This window comes from Trichosurus vulpecula, chromosome 4, assembly GCF_011100635.1.
Source record: "Trichosurus vulpecula isolate mTriVul1 chromosome 4, mTriVul1.pri, whole genome shotgun sequence".
In the NCBI taxonomy this organism is placed as follows: domain Eukaryota; kingdom Metazoa; phylum Chordata; class Mammalia; order Diprotodontia; family Phalangeridae; genus Trichosurus; species Trichosurus vulpecula.
The window spans coordinates 191221066-191241350 of NC_050576.1; the positions used below are offsets into that span (position 1 = coordinate 191221066).

The 20285-nt window shown below is 36.4% G+C and overlaps 1 protein-coding gene across 2 annotated transcripts in view; it reads right to left on the reverse strand.

Annotated features, from left to right (window-relative positions):
* GPATCH8 (G-patch domain containing 8) overlaps positions 1-20285 on the reverse strand; it is a 119644-nt gene that overhangs the window by 11999 nt on the left and 87360 nt on the right. For both annotated transcript variants that reach the window (XM_036754259.1, XM_036754260.1), the window contains 3 exons: positions 16068-16135; positions 15276-15362; positions 9321-9464 (listed from right to left, as the gene is read on the reverse strand). In XM_036754259.1, coding sequence (XP_036610154.1) covers positions 9321-9464; positions 15276-15362; positions 16068-16135 — 299 coding nt within the window. The remainder of the gene's footprint in view (positions 1-9320; positions 9465-15275; positions 15363-16067; positions 16136-20285) is intronic.

Here is a 20285-nt window from a genome sequence, read left to right on the forward strand (position 1 = left end):
CTGGCTGGAACAGAATTTACTCCCCAGAAGTATTATCTGTGCTTATAAACTGACCCCAAAGTCACATTATCTCGAATTCTAATACACTTCTAAAACATGCTTCCTGAGATTATTCATATATTTGCTTGTTTATAAAAACAAAAACAATTTTTAAAGTACCTTGTTAATTAAAACGCGTTACTAAAATGCACTAAAGAGTACCATGTGTTACTGGCCAAAACACATTTTGATTCGATAAAGTGACCACAAGGAGACACTTTCTTCCCTGAATATTATATGCAATATCTGAGGATTCTGTTTTTCTGACAAATCAACAGCTTATTTCTAAGATGTATAAATCCACTGTCAAATGGAAGGAGCTTCTGAAACAAATGACATGCTCCAGTTCAGTCTCAATCAAATAGCTATAGAAGCTTAAACTCTCTAACTAAATTTAATCCTCCTCTAATAGGAGAAGGAGAACCTCATCAACCACTTGGCACTTCATATCAACATGACTAAAGCTCTTTGGGCTACTCTGTAACCAACCAGAATCTAAGATAAAGTCAGAGAGAAAACTGTATATGCAGAAAAATGTCCCCATATGTACACAAATGCGGGAGCTCATCCTCTACTACACTACTTGATACCTTACAACACAGGTAAAAATCCTGGCTTCTATTTATCAGTGTGTCTAGCTGCTGGTAAAATTGTTTCTACCTCCCTGACAAAGTTTCCTGAGCTCAGATATTCAAGTGGGAAACAGTGGGACCAGGGTCCTTGGGCAATTCCTCTCATTCAAGTCAGCATTTACTAAGTGCCCACTACATGTCAAGCACTGAGACAAAAACCAAATAGTTTCTGCCCTAAAGAAGTTTGCATTCCACTGGGGAAAATATGACGATATAAACTAGACAGAAAAACCAAATAGATCACAAGTTAAAATGGTAACAATGATGGTGGACTTTTAATATCCAACATTTACATGAAATTTACAAAACGTTTTACATAGAATTTCTCACTGAATTGAACTTTACAACATCCTTGTAAGATAGGTTCTACAAGGTATTATCACCATTTTACTTAAGAAACTGAGATTCAGAGAGGTTACTAAGTAACTTTCCCATGGCCACATAAGTAGGTAGGTCAAAGTTGGAATTTGAACTCCAGTCTGTCTCACGCCAGGCCCGGCACTCTATTCACTATATGACACTGTCTCTCATGAACTCTAAATTTTGGAAAAAGCAGATTTTAAAAGGATTCAGAGAAAGGATATATAGGTTCTACAGGACAAGTTAGGTCAGGAAGGATGGGAAACTCTTGAAAATAAAATTCTCAAGGCACAAAGACGGGCTTAAAGAGAATAATGTGGATGCTATCTTTAAGTAATATGAAATAGAATCTTTGCTCTCCTTATCCCAAAGGGTAGAACTAGGGGTAATGGATAGAAAGTGGCAGAAGCAAATTAAGGCTTGATATAAGAAAAAAACCTAAAAGTGATATTTAAAAGTGTAACAAGTTGCTCTGGGAGGTAGCAGGTTCCTCCACAGTACAGGTCTTCAAGCAAAGGCTCAATGACCATTGAGTATGCTGTACAGGGTATGGATGAACTGAGAATAGGAACTGTTTATTATATTTGCATCCCAACCATCTAGAACTCATGAGATTACTTAAATACTTGTGGACTGATTGAAATAAAAAAAGCATTTTTTAAGCACTTATTATGAAACAAGTATGTATTAAGCACTAGGGATACAAGAGGAAAAGCAAGAGTCCTGTTTCTCAAGAATTTAAGGGGAGACAATACATTCTTGTTTAAGAACAGGTCTTATAACAATATGATTCTGAAATAAGCCAAGGAAACTATAACAAGATAGATCCTATGTAGTATAGGAGATTCAGAGGGAAGGGATCACCCAGATAATAACTTCTTGTCTATTTCACCCCCAGGATAGGTTTTGGGTAGGCAGAACAGGTATAGTCTATTCTATTATGACTACTAAACAATTTCTTATTGTGGGTGACAAGAAACTATTAGCAGCGTCAATCTGAAAACAAAACCCTCAAACTATGGAAAAATAAAAGGGGCTCTAAGAAAATAAATGTATTATTTCCACAGAAAGCAACTCAGAGACTGGGATATGCTACTTCCTCACAATGATGATGGGAAATATTATGATGTAATAGCAATTTAGATTTGAAGATCTTTCCCACCCATTGATAGGCCATGTGACCTACCTACATCACAGGAAACCTGAATCACGTGTGGTGGGAGGAGCTTACTGACAACAAGAAATGAGAGAGTGAGAAAGAGAGAGAGCCCGCCAGCTGTTACGGCTGCTAATGGCCACTGTGACTGTTAGAGCTGAGGCAACAAAAGTCGACCTCTGATAGCTGAACAGACTGTGATGATACCTACACTGTGATTTGTTTTTGAGAAGACCCCAGCAGGGGGTCAAAGAGGTTTTGGGATGGTGAGGCTCCATGTTGTGATATTATGTATCGAATGCTTCACTGCTATGACGGATTGGGTAGATGGCTTATGGGATCTGGTTCTCTGGTGTCTAAATAAATGGTTTACTTCTACCTTCTATGTGGAGAGTTTTGTATACTTTGCTATACAGAACCATAAAGGCTTTTTGACAATTATCATCTATATTGTTATTACTGATACATATGGCTAAAGCTATGTTCAAGCTGGATACAAAAAAGATATAAGTATCTGCTTACAACTTCTATTACTAATTTCAGCAAACAGAATAAACATAGGTCTTGGCAAAATTGGTCTTTTGTATTCTCAGCTTCTCTTTCTTCCTGATGATACTATTATCCACCCTCCAAGTCTATTTCCTTGTTTTTAACTCAAGAACCCTCATCAAAACACAAAAGAATCTGATACCAGATATGTAAATCTGCTGATTGATTATACCTTACAGATTAGATGAATAAAGCTAAGAAAAGTTAACTGACTGGTACAAGTGGCAGAGTTGGCACCTGAAATCAGTTACTAAATCCAATACACTTTTGGCAACACTACACTGTTACTTCTCCCAAGTATTTGGGTTTTAGATCTTTTATGATTGTTCTTGGAAGAAAAACTTTTATCTTGGGGACAAGGGATCCAGAGCCTATCCCACTCCATTGTTCCATGCACTACCACTCATTGACTCAAATCTCCCTCATCCCAGTCCACATTGAGGTGGCCATGTGGGCTCCCTGGGCAGGCATCCACAGTCGCAGGACCTAGAGTTCCTATTGCTTCCAGTGTTTGAGCACCAGTATACCAGGTGGAGAATCAAGGGCTGACCCTGCAAAGAGTAGAAGAGGCCTTAGACCTAGGTGATGGTGGAAGGCAAAGGGCTAGTAGCAATAGTTTACCACAAGTGATGGAGAATTAGATTCATACTTTTTGTCTTTATGAGACTGAAACTATGCTGTTTGACAGATGACTGATGCTCATTACAGATACAAGAGAACTAATAAAAAGAATTATAAAAATTTATTCTGCTGTTTAAAAACAATAATTATAGTCATTTATGCTGTTTACTATGTCTAAAAACTTTGCAACACGATGCATATCACAGTTAGATTAATCTACATAAGGTTTATGATCAGCCTTCATTAATTTGCTGCCCGTATAGAAAGCTTTACTTACAACCTTAAAAGATTTAGAGAAAGCACTGATAAGTGGTCATAATTCATAGTAACTGAAGCTGCAGTGACTGATTCTATTTCTTTGGACAAATCTCTGTTCCCAGTTGAATTAGTTAGAATTCATGTTGGATACTGAGAGCTCACTACTTGTTCACTTAGCACTGTGTACCTGGCCCTCAATTTGAGGCACAACTAAAACAGTTTAAAAGAGAGAAAGGGGTGGGGGGGGGGAAGAGAGAGATGGGAAGAAAATTTGGAACTCAAAATCTTATGAAAGTGATTATTGAAAACTAATAAATAAATAAATTTATTTTTTAAAAAAAAAGAGAGAGAAGGAATTGATGTAACCATAGCCAATCCTGGCACTATGGAATAAGAGTTGCAGCAATTAGTGTTAATTCATGATAAAAAGATCTTCAGTCATACTAGCGTCTTACAAGAAGTTCAATTATCGGCCTTTTTAAGACGTGGCATATACCTTACAGGACACTTCTTTGAGGTATTCTAAGTAATAAGGAAACTCTCCAAATTTGGGTTTGAGTTTTGTACAAGGAGTCACTAAGACAAATTCAAAAATGTCTTTAGATTAAACCCAAAGGCATGATGACACAAGGCAACAAATGAAGCAGCTGGGAGGGACAGCGTATGTCCAAAGCATATTAGCAATAAGAAAGTTTCCTCTCACCAGCATTAGACAAAACCTTATCAAACTAATATAGGTGGGCTGCCATTAAAGCTATTTTCATTCATAATCTCATCAGAGGATGAAGCTTTAGATATATCCAACGTGATACAAGGAAACAAATCAAAATACTGAAATGAAGCAGTACTAAACTTGGGAATATTAAAATCTGAGCTAGCCTGACTTTATTAACCACCAAAATTATATCTAGACACCACTGAAAGATCAACCAATATTAGTGCTAATATGTGAAAAATTTTGGTAGAATAAGCAACATTCTTTAAATACATTTAGCTAATTGCTTATTATTAACCTGTACCAAAGTATCTGATGGAAGCAAAAAAGTGGCTACACCTTACAGCACAGGTAAGAAATCATGACTACATAAGCAAACTTCGTAAAGAAGTTGAAGGGAAACTCTTAAGAGGAGAATGTAGAATTTGGGAGCAACCTCTGCTCCTAAACTAATTGTCTGAGGTTAAATTCATTCACCAGCCCACAGAGGACCCTTCAGGCAGGCTCAGGTTTTCAAGAGAAATTGGCATTCGGGACGTTGAATGGAGGAAGAAAACTATTTTTCTGTTTCTCCAAAGAGGTGGTGAGTATATGAGGTACAACAAGGAAATAAGAAGGAGAGGGAAAAAGTCCAACCCTAGGAAGATCAGCAAGAATTTATTCATTCACTTACCACACAATGCAGCTCCAGAGAAAGAATTTATCTCTTGTACAGCTGAGGTCCCATTCAACTTACTGTCTTCGCTATCTGCCTTAAACTATTAAAATAAAGTTATCAGTTTCCCAAGTTTTGACATGTATGGTTCCTTCACATTTGATCTTCACTGTAAAATCTTTTGGGGAGTGAATTATAAGGGCCAAAATACTCTACTTTGCCATTCTGCAGCTTAAAGAGCTTAAGTGCAGTAACAATGAAATTGTCATTTCATAACATAATGGGGACCTTAGTGCTCTAACTTCCTAGCAGTGACAAGTACCTCCCAAATCCCCAAACCCCAACTATCTTTTCTCACCTTGTTGATTACTTGCCATTCTCTTCTCTCTATTATGTTGCATGGAGTCTGTCTTTAGGGCTTCATTTGATCTGCTTTAGGTCCAATTGTTTTCAATATATTTGCTGTCCTAACCCCATAAACACCAAATATATAGACAATCTTATGCTTGAAATGTCTTTTGAAAGAGGCAGATATTTTGCTATTGGCAAGCTACTCTGAATATCTAATCAGTGAAGAAGGTAACTTCAACTTCAACTACCATCTATGCCATTAAGTCCCAATGATGAAGCTCAAAATGGTGATGGTTTCCACCAGCAAAATAAGAACCCAGGAAGTTAGTATGTCTATATTCCTTTTGTTCCACATCCACCACCAACTATAATAGTTAATAGTTTGTATAAAGAAATATCTACAAATTTAGTCAGTCACTTATAGTTACTGATAAACTAGTATATAGATCACTATTACGTACTGAGTCAACTGGCCATGACTTTCTATAATACTGTCAGAGAGAATGAAAAGTAAATTCAGCTACTCTTAACCAGAATGATGATATAATGACTAAAACTATGAATAACAACCAGAAGAGAAAACTGGCCTTGGTAACTGCTATAGGCTAGTCTCACAAAAGAAAAGTCGTTCAGTTCTTAACAACTAGAAAAACCACAACTCAAGCTAAGACAGAGCCAATAGCCTAAGATTATGAAAAGGACTTTTTCTTTTCAGAAATACGGGTAGTGTTTCCTATTCTTATGTTGGAGTCATGACCACAGAACAGAAGTCTGGGTTGGTAGGCTGAAGGCATCTTTTCTGAAACAGACTATTGCTGTGCTATATGTTATATAAAATTGGTTGTTGTTGAAGCTGCCCTAAGGCATAGCAGAAGAGGTGCTGGTGTGCAAGGAAAACCAAATCTAAGACAATCAAGTCTAAACTGGCAAAACTATAAAAGAGGATCCTGAAGGGGGTAAGGAAATTGATCTTGCCGGGCCAAAAAGGGAATAGGGTGGGTTGGAGGAATGGATAACTTTTTAATAAGCTGTTCATTTGGAACAGTTAATCCCCAGTTGGGATTGGTGGGAACTTGTGTAAGGAATACAGACACGAAATTATTGGGTAGAAGTTGGGGAAATACTGAGAAGTATTTTTAGTGGCCAAAGTACTGTAGGATAAGAAGGTGGGGGATAATTAAAAAGATGAATAATTTTAAAGTGGAACTATTGCCACAAAGATGAAGAGGGAATTTAAAAAGATGATTCCTAATAAAGGAGTATAACGTTTGTTTTTTTCTTTTAAAAAGATAATTTCCACTTTAGCAAGGGTTGAACATACATACTGAATTTCAATGATCACAGTAAAAAATACACTAATCATATGTCCAATTTCGTTTTGGGATTCCTGAAAATGATAGAAAATGTTTCCTCATTTGATTTAAAATCTTTGTGTAATGAAAAAATTTGGGGAGTCAGGTGAGACAAGAAAATATAGTGATAGAGATGACAGTTTCACTTCAATTACAACTCTGCCTTTCTGGCCAGGCATATGAAATATACCAGAATTCAGAAAAGTCACAAAAGCTATACTGTTTTCTTTAGGACACAACCAAGAGCATCATTGGAAAACTCAAGAATTCAACAAAGTATCACTATGGCACAGCATCAGGATGCATAGTTATTGTATCCCGCAAGCTTTTATATCTGTGAAAGATAAACCATTTCTGAGAAATTAAGCTTCTCTGCTGTAAATTTTTTTAATTTTAGCTAAAATAAGAAAAATTAGTAATAGAGGAGGATCTGAGGGCAATGTATAAATAAAATGTTCACAATTTTAATAAAGAGTTGAAGTAATGTGATTAGCATTCACTATAAGAAAGATTATACAAGCTAGTAGAAAGGACTGTGCTGAGACTGCCCATTCTAGCAATCCACTATTAGGCCATTCAGCTAATATCCCTTCCAATGGTTTATTAGTTTTCAATGATGAAAACTTGGAAGATGCAAATTAGAGCCACCACCATATGGCTATATGCATTTACCTACTGACTCAGATTCACAACAATCCTGTGTGCCTTCCAGAAAGGCAAAACATGCAGGAACAAGGAAAGTTTCAAAGGATGGTTATTTATCTGTGATGTGCTAACATTAAAAATTTCTTGAGGGAATTCAAAATGCTGTGAAGAGATGAGCTAAGGAGAACAAGTTATACCACAGCCCCACAAATTTCTGTTTTATGTAGTTATAATGTCGTTATTTCAAGATTCAACTGTTTACCAAACATCAGTCCAAAGATCAATGATTTCAGTAAAAGAGAGATTAGCATTGCTTAAATGGCAGAACAAAAAGAAATAATTTTTATGGTGCACCTGACAGCATGCAATGCCAAAACGAATAAAAACAAAGGTAAGTATAACATGTAAATCTACTTATTAACTAACTGTTCTAGATCACTATTGCTGAATGGCATTTTTCCCTAGATTTTTCCTGGTATAAAACGGAGAAGGATTAGGTACCCTGTTCAAGAGACTTCTATACTGATTTTTAAAAAGTTAGCCTTTCTAAATGTTTCCCCTGCTATTTCTATAATGATACGAACTCTCTTAAGAGAAATTCTTACCAAACAGGAAAGATGTATTCTTAAAATTATAAAAATCACTTAAGTTGTAAAACAATAAGAAACAACTGAAAACTATCTTCCCCTTTCAATTGTAAGACTGCAACGAATCATGTTTCATAATTCAGATTCATGAGTAGTGAACCCGAAAATAACTAGATGAGTAACAGCATCTGGTATTACATATCTCATCTTTTCTTCTGTGAAGGACAATCTGGAGGAGATGTGAACTGTCTGTATGCTACTGCTATAGAACTGACTTACCTAACAACGTTTTCAAATAAAATCATGTTGACCATATTGAAAGCAATGCCAAAAATGTTAGGTTCAAAATGTATTTAAGAACAACTCTTTTTTTTATAATCTGGTTAAATCCATGGTGGGTGAAGGTCAGGCAAAGTCTCCCATAGATGACCAAATCCATATTTATTATATCACAGCTAAAAGCTTAAAACCCAAACCACACATGCCAGCTAAGCAAATCAACCCATCTCTTACTAGAAGTAAAATTTCAATAGCCAAAGCCCGTCTTTTAAAATTTCCATGGACTTTCATGGCTGGAAGACCAATAAGACCGAAATCTTGCCAATTCCAAGGCCCAAAGAAATGTTGGTTGAACATGTGCAACTTCTGAACACTGCCAGTATCCAAAGTCCCCCAATACTTGTAGTCGGATGGTTCCCAATCCTTTATCCATATAGGACCTTGCTGTGGGATTGAAGGCTTGTTTCCCTTCCAAGCTTCACCTAGGGAAATCACTATTTTCTCCTTTAACCTCCTGCTTTCTACATGAGGCAGGAAGATGTCCCCAAGTTTCCTTTCCATGTTAATAAAAAAAGATGATAAAGACAATTCATCCTTTTACAAAGATGTCAACACCTTCCACCACTATTCTTTTTAGGTAAAGTGTCTGGTTATGACAAGCATTAATTTGTGTTTTCCTTAACAATTTGTATCTGATGAAAACCTAAAAATCTGTGCAATTCATACTGGTTCTTTTCACTTCAAATCTAGAGGGGATACGAGTGCCAAGACTGTTTCCATAAGAAAACTATATTATCATGTTAGTTACAAAGCTTCAGGCCTCACTACTGGCAAATAGATATCTACCAAATATTTCTTTTAAATTTAATCTGAAAATATAACAGTCAGTACACAAACATGTCAAAGGCAAAATTTCCAAATGAATGTGTGTATAGAGGTGCATTTCTGGAAATGGGAAATCACAACCAAGAGCATCCAAAAATGAATCCTAGAATGGAAGGAAATGAAAATAGGTGGGTAGGGAAAAGTTCAACTTATAAAAAATATAAAACAAGAATGCAGAGGAGAAGGTATTAAAACAAGAAACTAGTGGTTCCTGTAAGCAGGTAACTCTTTCCCACCTGTTTGTGTGCATGATCATAGGAGTTGATGTGGTTGTCAAATTCCTGGTGTTTCTGATATTGCTTGTCACAGAGTTCACAGTAAAAGTTAGCTCGAAGGTCTTCTAGGGCTTTGGCAATGGCTTTTTCTTTATCAACATAATCCTATAATAGCAAGGAAAATCAAATCAATTAAACTTAAATTAAAAAGAACACAAGTGAAAGGGGATATGTTTTCTCATCAACACCATGGATCCCCCAAAAGCTCACTTAAGGAACAATTAGGTGATATAAAATCTGTACAACTGAACCAACAGATATCTTCATATAAACTGTTATTCAAAAAGATATGATATGCAGACAACCTCAGAGAGGAGCATTATTACTAAAGTCCATAGTTCTGAGAACAGGTAACTAAGGCCCTATAGGGTAAAGGCAATCCAGCTTTAATAATGTGTTTGGTTAATAAATAAAACTTTTGATTAAAAAAGTGAGTCCGGAAACCCAAGATCGCTTCAGGAAAAGCCGCTTACATTTTCAAATCACATTCCAGGAAGCTAATCCACGTAAACCACAAACCAAAGAGGTTTCCACCACGAAGGATCTGGTTAGTTCACAAGAATTTTTTGCAAACAAGGTCTTCCTATGATGTAAACTACAGATGACTACAAGGAATCTGTTAACTGAAGCAGTTTTGAACTCCATACTGGACTTGTGTAACATAATGAACATAGAACAAAGTAGACGACATAGGCTCTATTCCTTCCTTTCCTACTCTGACACAGTATCTAAAGTATGTCTTATAAAGAGGGAAAAAACCACACTGACTTAATGTGACTTACACTTGTAAGTCATGATACCTTAAATAGGTGAGAACAAGTCTCAATCAATCAAAATACCACAGAAAAATCTTTGAATGTCATTTGATGAAGAGAAACAATGATATAGAAGAAGACTGTTCCAACTGGCTATGGGATTTTACCATGCCTTCTGAGTACTATATAAAAGCACTGAGTTATCTAGGATAGGAGGCTTTTCCAGAAATTGGAGCAGGTAGCTTCCCAGTATACCTCTAAGGGGGAATTGTTGCACGGTGGGAAGGAAGCCTCGGTTATAGTGAAGTCTCCTCCCTCCCCCTTTCCCAAGAGACTTTCCAGTTTTCAAGGGTCTGAAGAATGTTGGAACTTTGCTTCTGTGTCCTAAAAGACATCCTGGGAGCAGTCACCCCATTTCTTGAAAGGGCAGGTCATAACTGTTCAGTAGCTGATTATTAGCCAGTGTGTTATCCACATCCCTGACTTCTGCAACTCCTGCCTCCCTGGTTTGTCTTCCACTCTCTTTGTCTTTTTTCAGGCAAACAACTTGATCACTGGTGTAAGTTTGCTGTTGTTCAGCTGTTCAATGGCGTTCGACTCTTTGTGACCTGGTGGACCACTTCACATAAATACTATCCATGGGGTTTTCTTGGCAAGAATACTGAAGTGGTTTGCCATTTTCTTTTCCAGTGGATTAAGGCAAACAAAGGTTAAGTAACTTGCCCAGGGTCACATAGGTAGTAAATATCTGAGGTCGAATTTGAATTCAGATCTTCTGACTACAGGCCCAACCCTCTATCTACTGTGCTACTTAGCTCCCCAATTATATAAGAGTATGAGGGATGAAAAGGATAAATTGTCACTTGATAGTAGCACTATAAAAATGTTTAATTTAGATAGGAATGAAAGACTTTGTCAATGGTACTTCCCTCCCACAATAAGCACTTAACTGACCTCTTTGATTAAAATTTTCAATAGCTAGAACTGTCTTTTCCATATTCAGATTTTCCCACAAAAATTATACATGCAGTAAATGTGAAATAATCAACCACTGAGTCAGGACCTGAATTTCTTGTAATTCCGTCTTTATGAGCTTCAGTTTTCCTAACATTTATTTGGATTCATCTAATTAAAAATTTGTGATAACTGAAAAAAGTAAAAGCCGAAAATACTCCTTCTGCCTGACTTTTAGGGTTTTACTTATAAGGGGAAATCAGCCAAGCCCCCATGGTAGCTTTTTATAAAAGATGCACTTGACAGATAGCATGGCATGGCTGAGAAAGCTGGCTGCAGGATTGGGGTCAGATGTCCTGCAACTAACAGTATGTATGACCTCTCCAGGGCACAAGCAATTCCCTCAGGCTCTAAGTGGCAAATAAGGTGTTGTCCCAGCACTAGCAGAGTGAGCTTTTTCATCAAGACTTTCCTTACACCAATGAAATCACAGGTGTGGCAAAACAAAGCAAAAAAGCAATGATGATGAACACTTAAAACAAGAGCCCAAGAAATTTAGAATGTTTTCAAAATGGACTGCACAACTATACTGAGCAAACTAATTTTGCATATATTACAGGATTTGTGCTTATACCACTGTATGAGCACTGGATTTTAGTTCCACATTTAGAACTAAATACAGCCAAGCTGCAAGTGTGCCTCTACAGGTGAGCCACCTTGGGCACCAACCTTCTCCCCGAGAACTTCTGCCTTATCCAGCTAGCCTTTTAGTTAATAAATATTATCAGCTGTAGAGGGATTAAGACCTATGTTTGAAACCCCCCTCAGAAGCACTTGAGCTGTGTGGCCCTGGGGCAAGTCCCTTAATTTCTATGGACCTGTTTCCTTATCTGTAAAATAGAGATAATAGCATCTACCTCACAGGGTCGTTGTTGGGTCCAAATGAGATAATAATTGTAAAGCACTCTGAAAACTTGAACTGTTATTTGTCATTCTTCTTCCTCCTCAGAGTCCTGGCAATGGTAGTAGTAGACAGCTTGTTGAGGTCAATACTGCTTATAGCTATCCAAGCATTTGGCATATAGCAAGTGCTTAATAAATGCCTGCTGAATTGAATCTATTGCACATAGTTCTTGTGAAGATGAAATTGAGAATGAATATAAAAAGTAAAAGTGAATATGGGCTTATATTATGATTTATTCATAAACATCTAATGATAATGAAGTTTGAAGCTTAAATTGTACTTAAAAATAAAATTATATCCTTATAAGCCAAAATGGATTAAGTAGACCATTGAAATCAAAATGTGGATTTCCTGCAAAAGTTTAAGCTTTTACTTTCTTTGAAAAAGGAAATATTAATTCAATATCTTGTAAATGAAGGGTTCAAATTACTCAACTAGCAAAAAAATTCTGCTTTGTAAAATCACAGGAATTTGTAAAACACATCGGATTGTGGTTTGGAAAGACACTATTCTATAGATGTCTAATTTTGATTTGAGGTTTTAAATTCCAGATATTTAAAAATATTTAGGCAAAGATAACACAAAAATTTGCTCTCAGATTTCACATGAGTAGGGACCATTTTAGAATGGAAGGAAAATATAGACAGTCAAAGTTATGTTTAGTTATTATCTGAAAAGATTTCTATGTAAAATTTTTATAAACAGTGCTCCTTATATGTGACAGTATTAATAATTACAATATTTGCCTAGAGACAAGATTTTTGTTCCTCTAGATTTCTTCAAAGCCAATTGCTGACCTCTGCATCTATAATTTGCTTATTAATGTTATCACTTTTTAAAAAATGAAAGTCCATTTAAATGATGACTTGGGGATATGTCAACTAAAGAAGGTGAAATATCTGACAAGGTCCTTGAATCCAACTATTCTTATTGAAAACTGACATATTAGACTCTGTTAATGTTGTTCCACTGAATACTCTGAAAGTTAAAATTTCCTGCATGACTAGTATAAATTTATAAGGCAACATAGGAGGGTAAGGGAGAAGCAGTGTGATACAGCGAAAAGAACACTGGTAATCTGGATTCTGACTCCTGGATTAGTTAGCTCTACATGAATGTGGGCAAGTCATTTCTCTACTACTTTAAATATTTTAACTATCTGTAAATGGAGAGACACTAGTCCCATTTCTAATTAGAACATGGCAAAAGAAACTTCCTTCTACAGACGCACAGAAAATGTTACAAAGACATTAATGGTTAACATATAAATCTGAGATCCACTATGAAGAAAGATTCACAAATGTGAATGTGAAACAACTATCTATTTATACACACATCTTTATGTTTGGATTCTAAAGTTATTCAAGTAAAATGCTAACAATACCATTTATAAAATAAATAAAAGGAAATGACAAAAAAAAAATTCTGCTTTGAGAACCAGAACACATTCTCTTTTCAAAATTAACGATTGAAAAGGGTTAATACGGTCATTCTGGTCATAACAAATATTTTGACAAATAATAACAATAATGATTCACAAGTTGCAAAGAAGGAAATCAGATACTGAAATCTGCTTTCACTATATTTCCAGTTGTCAGTGACCTACAACTTCTTTTTATGAATGGCCACAGTTAGCCTGACCTAAAGCACTGAAATAATTGTGTTTGAGTCAGCTTTCAAAATCAAAGCTCTTAGGTTTAAAATACTTTCAAATCTAGCTGCATTTAAAGATATAAAAGTTTCACCAAGAGCAATGCAAAAATTGCAGTGCAGCATTAGATGTTTGTTGTTACATATGATTAAAAGAGAGGAAATATGGTATAAGAGATAGAATCGGCCTCAAAGTCAGAGTCCTTACCTCTGACAAATACCTAGCCAAATGACCATGGGCAAGTCATCTACCCTCTTAGTGTATCAGGTAACTAAGATTCTTAAGTTGCAAAGAAGGTGCTGACCTGTATCAGTAGATTAGTAGGAGTTTCCTTACCTGGGAAGTTCCCCAAACCAATGAAATCGGAGTTCCATTCCTCTGCCCCATCTGTTCCCTCAACTCCCTGCCCCACCCCCACCCCCAAATGACAGAAAGAAAAGTGCATCCTATCCACCAAAATGTCCCGCAGCTGTTGCTGCTTTCAGCTCCTTAGCATGATGGCTTGGGGTACACACTCTCTCTCTCTCTGAAGAGCTTTTATCAATTCCAAACTCCCATTCATTCTGCGTTATTGGTAGTAACTTAAGGTTAACTAGACAGCAATACAGGACTGAAACAGTAACAAAAATTCTCTTAAGCCTCTGGATACTTTCATGAACTAGTATATCTTTTGGCAATTAAAGGAAATGTATAGTACTTGTTTTCCACAAATGGTAGCTAACTTTTTGAGACTAAAGTCTTAGGTCAGGATATAAAATTCCATCCCATTTCAAAATAGTCATGAAACTATAGATATTTAAGACTAATAAGTAATTTACAAATGATTTGTACACTGGAGCATCCACATCAATGAGATCACAGATCCATCAAGTTTCAAATGATTTATTTGTATGATATTAAAAAGTTTCTTCAGCAATTCCTATAGCAGGATGGCTATGGGTGTGTTGTGGGTTTTTTTTCCCCTTTATGCCACACCCCACCCCCAACACACACAATTAGCATCTGTGTAATACAGAATCTGACAAGGTCGTTAACATTTCTGCTACAAGCTGACACCATATAAACCACTAATAAGCTATTCCAATCAACTGTCTGGAAGGCTGAAACATAGAGCACTAGAGTATCTTCAAGTGGCAATATAGTATCTGATGGCTGCTCTAAATGAATCTAAATTACAAGGCTTTCTGTCACTCCATATATCAGTCTCTGCCCCCACCCCTCCATCTTTAATATAACACTTCCAAAGAACTAGTGGTAGAAGAATTCCCTGCCCGCCCCCCCAAGAAAATAACTAGAATGTATTTTGTTGGCCATAATTTAAAAACCTAAGCAGAGGTGATAATTTAGAATACAAAACTGACGAGATCCAATGATACATATGGATATAAGAAGCTTACAACCACATCAAAAAACAGTTAAGTTCCCAAAAGAGCCTTAGAAGCAACAGGAGTCCTAACAGGCCAAGATCTGATGATATGTCTCACCAATGAATGCTAAACTGATATTATCATAAATTGCTCCTCTTCATAAAAAAAAAGTAGTCTTTACATCTACCCTGGAGATTCCATACACAGACTATCTTAATCAAGTACCTTGTACTTCTGCCTCAGCTCTTCTGTGTCTTCTTTTTCTACTTCTAGGACACGTCTCCGTTCGGTAGCATCTTCAGCATAATCAAGCTTAACAAGAACCAAATCAGATTAGTGTTACAATTATGATCCAGTTAGCCTAAAAAGCATTGTATTTTCAAATATAACACTTTTGTAAAAAATCTCTGTATATCTTACTTAACTGTCTCCCACTTTGTCACCTCACAGAGAAAATGCATGCAAAACAGTTCATTAATCCTTCCATGGCAGTGGTTCCCAGCAGGCATAACCATTGCCAGTAATGGACTTCACTTTATGGAAATGCAGGTCTCAATGCCAAAGAATTAAGAGTGGATGTGGAAAAGATTTCAGGCAATGAAGTGTAGGGAACCGGGGTGATGTTCCTATCTAGAGGGGAAAGACTTTTATTGTAACTTAAAATTTTAAGACGAGTGGTGCTGCCTATGGGAAAAATACTACACTACTCAGGAGCTTAAGGATCCCTGTACTCTGTGCCACAGAGTTGTGATCATGTGTAAATCTACAAATCTCTCTGTGACCCAGGTTTCCCAAAGATAAAACAGAGTTATTGAATCATCTGCTTCCCTTTAAGGAATCATAGCATAAAATGTTACGTAACATTTTTTTAATCCAAAGAAAAAGTACTATACAATTAACTATTAACAGCTATCATTCCATCTTCCATGGATATTCTTATATCTGTATCTATATGCAGGGTTAACATAACTTAGCTCACACATTTCATAAGGCAATGGACTAGCAAAATCAACTTACCTCCATCTCCATTCGACCCATACCCATGACATCATACTTGACAACGATAGGAATGGGATCTGTTCTCCCTGAAACAGGAACATATGAGCAGGTGAGGCACACAGCCAAGTCAACAGCTCACTTTACACAGTGGGTTTGGGTGGTTAGAGATCTTGCCTTGGAGTGCAGAGACCAGAAAGCTACAGTGAACCAAACACAAGCCATTCTCACAGCTTACATCCAAACCTACTTCTTTCAGCTCAAACCCAACCACCCTTGCCTAACCTAACAACCTGGGATTCATAGGACACTAACCACGCTAGCAAAAATAGACTGGTGGTTAGGCTAAAACACTACACTACATACTGGCAGCAGGAAGTTTTAAAAACTTTTTTTTCTTTGACTTAAAAGATCCTCCCATCAAAAACAAGTCATTCATATTCTATACTAACAACCTCTTTCCCTCCATAGCCATCTCAACCTATATAAACACAAAAGTATATTTTCAACTAAAATGCTAGAAAATTATTAAGTCAACTTAGTAAAATCAGAACTTAATTTTATTTGTTTGTGAAAATATAGCCTGGCAATTAAATAAGGGGTAGTATAAAAAATTAAATGAGTTAGTAGGTACCCTTGGGTAGCCAAAAATGATTTCATTCATAAACTGGAACTTTCTAAAGTAGTAATGCTATTTTCTCATTTCCCAGATAGGTTGTGGCAATCAGTAAGCTGTGAAAAGGACTAGTTGCGAAGAAAATTGACTTTAAACTAATCAAACTATGCTGAAATTTGTTTTTATGTATCTTTAATCCACTCATAACCAGCCAAACAAAGCAAAATGGGGCAGACAAGCACTTTACTACCACAGCTGTTTTACATCACAACTTGCGCTGTTTATTGTGATGTAAGCCCACTTGAAAAGAGGACTTACCTTATCCGTAGTATACCTTGAGTGAAAAAACACAATGTTTACTTCCCTCATCTTTTACACTCAGGCTGGTGTAAAAAACTGCTTCTGTTATACACACATATACATATTATACCTTTGGGCCAAAAAAAAAAAATCAACTTTATCAGGCCAACTATGAGGCATTTTTAAAAAAATCAACAAATGCCATGACCTTGGTTGGATCTTGGACTATGGGTGACAAGGATTAAGTTTTTTCAAACCACCATGCAACAGTTTATGGAATTTGTATTCAACTGATCTGTATTTATAGGGTTAACTTTTTGTCTTCAGGCAGTGGTAAAAATCCAGGAGTTTACCTAAGCATCACCAAAGACCAACTGTTACTTTTAGCAACAAACAGAAATATTAATTGGGGCAATTAAAATTTCAGATTTTAAAAACAACAACAACAACAACAACAAAAAAAAAACCCCATCTCATGCCAGCAAAGAAAAAAGGTTTCTGGAGTACAGCTTTCATTTAGATTCTTTCAAAGACTGCCAGTTAAACAAGAAAAAAAAAAAAAGGAAAAAACAAACAAAAACAAAAACCCCCCAAAAAACCAAAACCAAAACACCACATTACTACCTTTCGCCCAATGGTATAATAAATAAGCAGTGACTGCAATCTTTAGCAAAAGGACCAAATTAAAGACAGGTTGTAAAAATGACGTCCTTAAGTGCGATATCACTTTCAAAACGTCTCAATCAGGGATTTACTGGTAAAGTCAGAGAAATTAATGAAATAATTGAAAAAAAAAGTCAAAAGAATTCAATTTTATTTTCTACTTTTTTGTTATCTGTTAAGCTTTGTTTTTGCAAGAATGAAGACTTTTGGCACAGATTCAATAACTATGTAAACCCCTGTACATAAACACTGCATCAGTACTTTTGCCTTCTAAGGCAGTCAAAGTTTGTTTCAATTTATTTATTTATTTGAAAATTGCAGTAGCAAGTGCTAGCGCCCATGATGTTGTGGGGTAAATCAAGTTTGAACAATATTAGAATTTTATGTTATAAATGATTTTTTTTTTTGTGGCAGTTCTATCACAAACAGATACATCCCTTCTTAGCATTACCCTTTAATGAACAGGGATCAGACAAGTTGCATAAAGGAAAGGAAAGGAAAATGAAAAAGACCAAGCAGAGGGATGAAGGCTACAACAGAGAAAGTAAGCCTAACATATTGGTGCACTGATGACAAAAAGGAGTAATTCAGTCTGAAAATAAAAAATTACCACTGCTAAGTTTACCATCACCACAACAAGTCCAGGATCATAATGCTGTAAGAAAGAAACACCATTTGTTAGGCAGAAACCATTAGGGTGGAAAACAGGCCTTCTAGCAGGCAGACAGGATGGGTTAAGTTAACAGTTGGACTTTTCCCCTCCCTCTACTTCAGGGTGGGGCTGGGGAAGAAAGTGGTCATCACCAACTAGTTTTCACAATAGTTACACGAGGACTTGGGATTTCTGCACTATTTCTTGGTAACATGTATAGCTCCTCCTGCTTGAAAATACAAAACTGGGGATGGAATAGGAGAGGAGGGGAAGAAGTACTGGCCAATTTAAAATACTAAAACAGACTGAAGCTAGAGTAAATGGGTAACAACTTTTTGTCTGGTTATATTTTTATCTACTTTGGTTTGAAATGATGTTTGGCATAGATTTGGATTGCTTTCATAACTTCACAGGACTGAACACTCAGTCTACTCACTATGGTCGAAAACTAGACTTTTGGTCTTATATGTGACTGGCAATCACTTAGTTCTAGCTTTCCATGGTCTCTTCTCTACTCAAAGATCATGCTGCCAAATATAATTTGGGGTCCCAAAAGTCAGTGCTTTAGCCATCCGTATCAATGGAAGACAAATTCTCAAGAAAAAAGTTTTAAAATGGGGAGAATCTCCACCCTAGAAAAGACCCAAAAGACTTGAGTTTAACTTCTGATTTTCATATCTTAAGAGAGCCAAATAGCATTTCAGTTCTGCTGTGAATGCCTAACAGTCTCTTCAAGTCATTTCCTTTGAGCTTTGTTTCTTCATAAGGAAGCATTTCCAAGCACCAACAACACTGAACAAAGCTAACCTCTGCTGCAGACCAAGAACTCTAGAGAGAGTAGGGCCTAAAAAGCTACTAGATTTATAAATTAGTCTACTCAAAAAGTTAAATCACCGAAAAGAAATAACTAGAGTTTTAAAAAACAAACTAAAGCACCCAATGGTATCAGATAGAGGGCTGAAGTACTGAATTCTGCATAGCCCAGGCAACTTTCTAAGACTTTAAATTAACAGATAAGTTGATCTGATGATCTGTGTAGAAAGGAATGACTTCCCCAGAAAGATATAGGTGGTAAATATTCCTCATTTTAGTGTTGGGTTCTTTAATAGCCAAGCTTCTATCTCTTAAAAGACCACAGGTCCAGAGGCTGGTCATTGCTATCCACCAACAGTGGCCTTCTTGCTATTCCTCACTTAATGACATTCCATTTCCCAAATTCCTTGCCCTGCTTGCCTGTCCCCTATGCCTGGAATGCTCTCCCTCCCGGCATTCTTCAAGACTCTGCTCAAATTCCACTTCCTCCAAGAGGCCTCTTCCAGACTCTCAGTGGCTACAGCTTTTCATCTGAGATTACCTTCAGTTTACCCTGTATATCTATCTCATCTGTACATAGTTGTTTGCATGTTATCTCCCTCATTGGAATGTGAGTTCCTTGAAGGTATTTTGCTTAGCACAGTGATTGGCACAAGGTGAGCACTTTATAAATTAATAAATTAATGCTGGTTGACTGAGTTACAAGGAGTTTCCCTACACTAATGAAATTTTTAAAAAATTATTTCTATATCTATTGTGAATTCTAGACAAAAAGGTTACTGCCTGGAATAAGTTAATTTGCTTGACTAGACAAAAAAGGAGTGAGGCACAGGGGTGGCAATAAAATGTTAATGTGTTATTCTCTGGAAAACTCAACCTTTTAAAAATTTAAAATAACACAAGAGGGAGGGGATATCTCAACTATTTCCTGTGTTTCCAAGGGGACCATTTCAGAACCAAAATATATCAAATGTGCCTCCCTCCCTACTGTAGAGTGAAGCACTAAATATTATTCAGCTTAAAAAGTAAATAGTAATGGTGCTCAAGATCTACTATATACTTTGAAAACACAGGAAAAATCAATTAAGCTAGGTAAAGAGGGAGAGAAAAAACACTAAATTTAAAATACAGGCATATAATACTGCTAATTAAACTTTAAAATGTTTTCCAACAAAAATGAGTAACAACCCCCCCT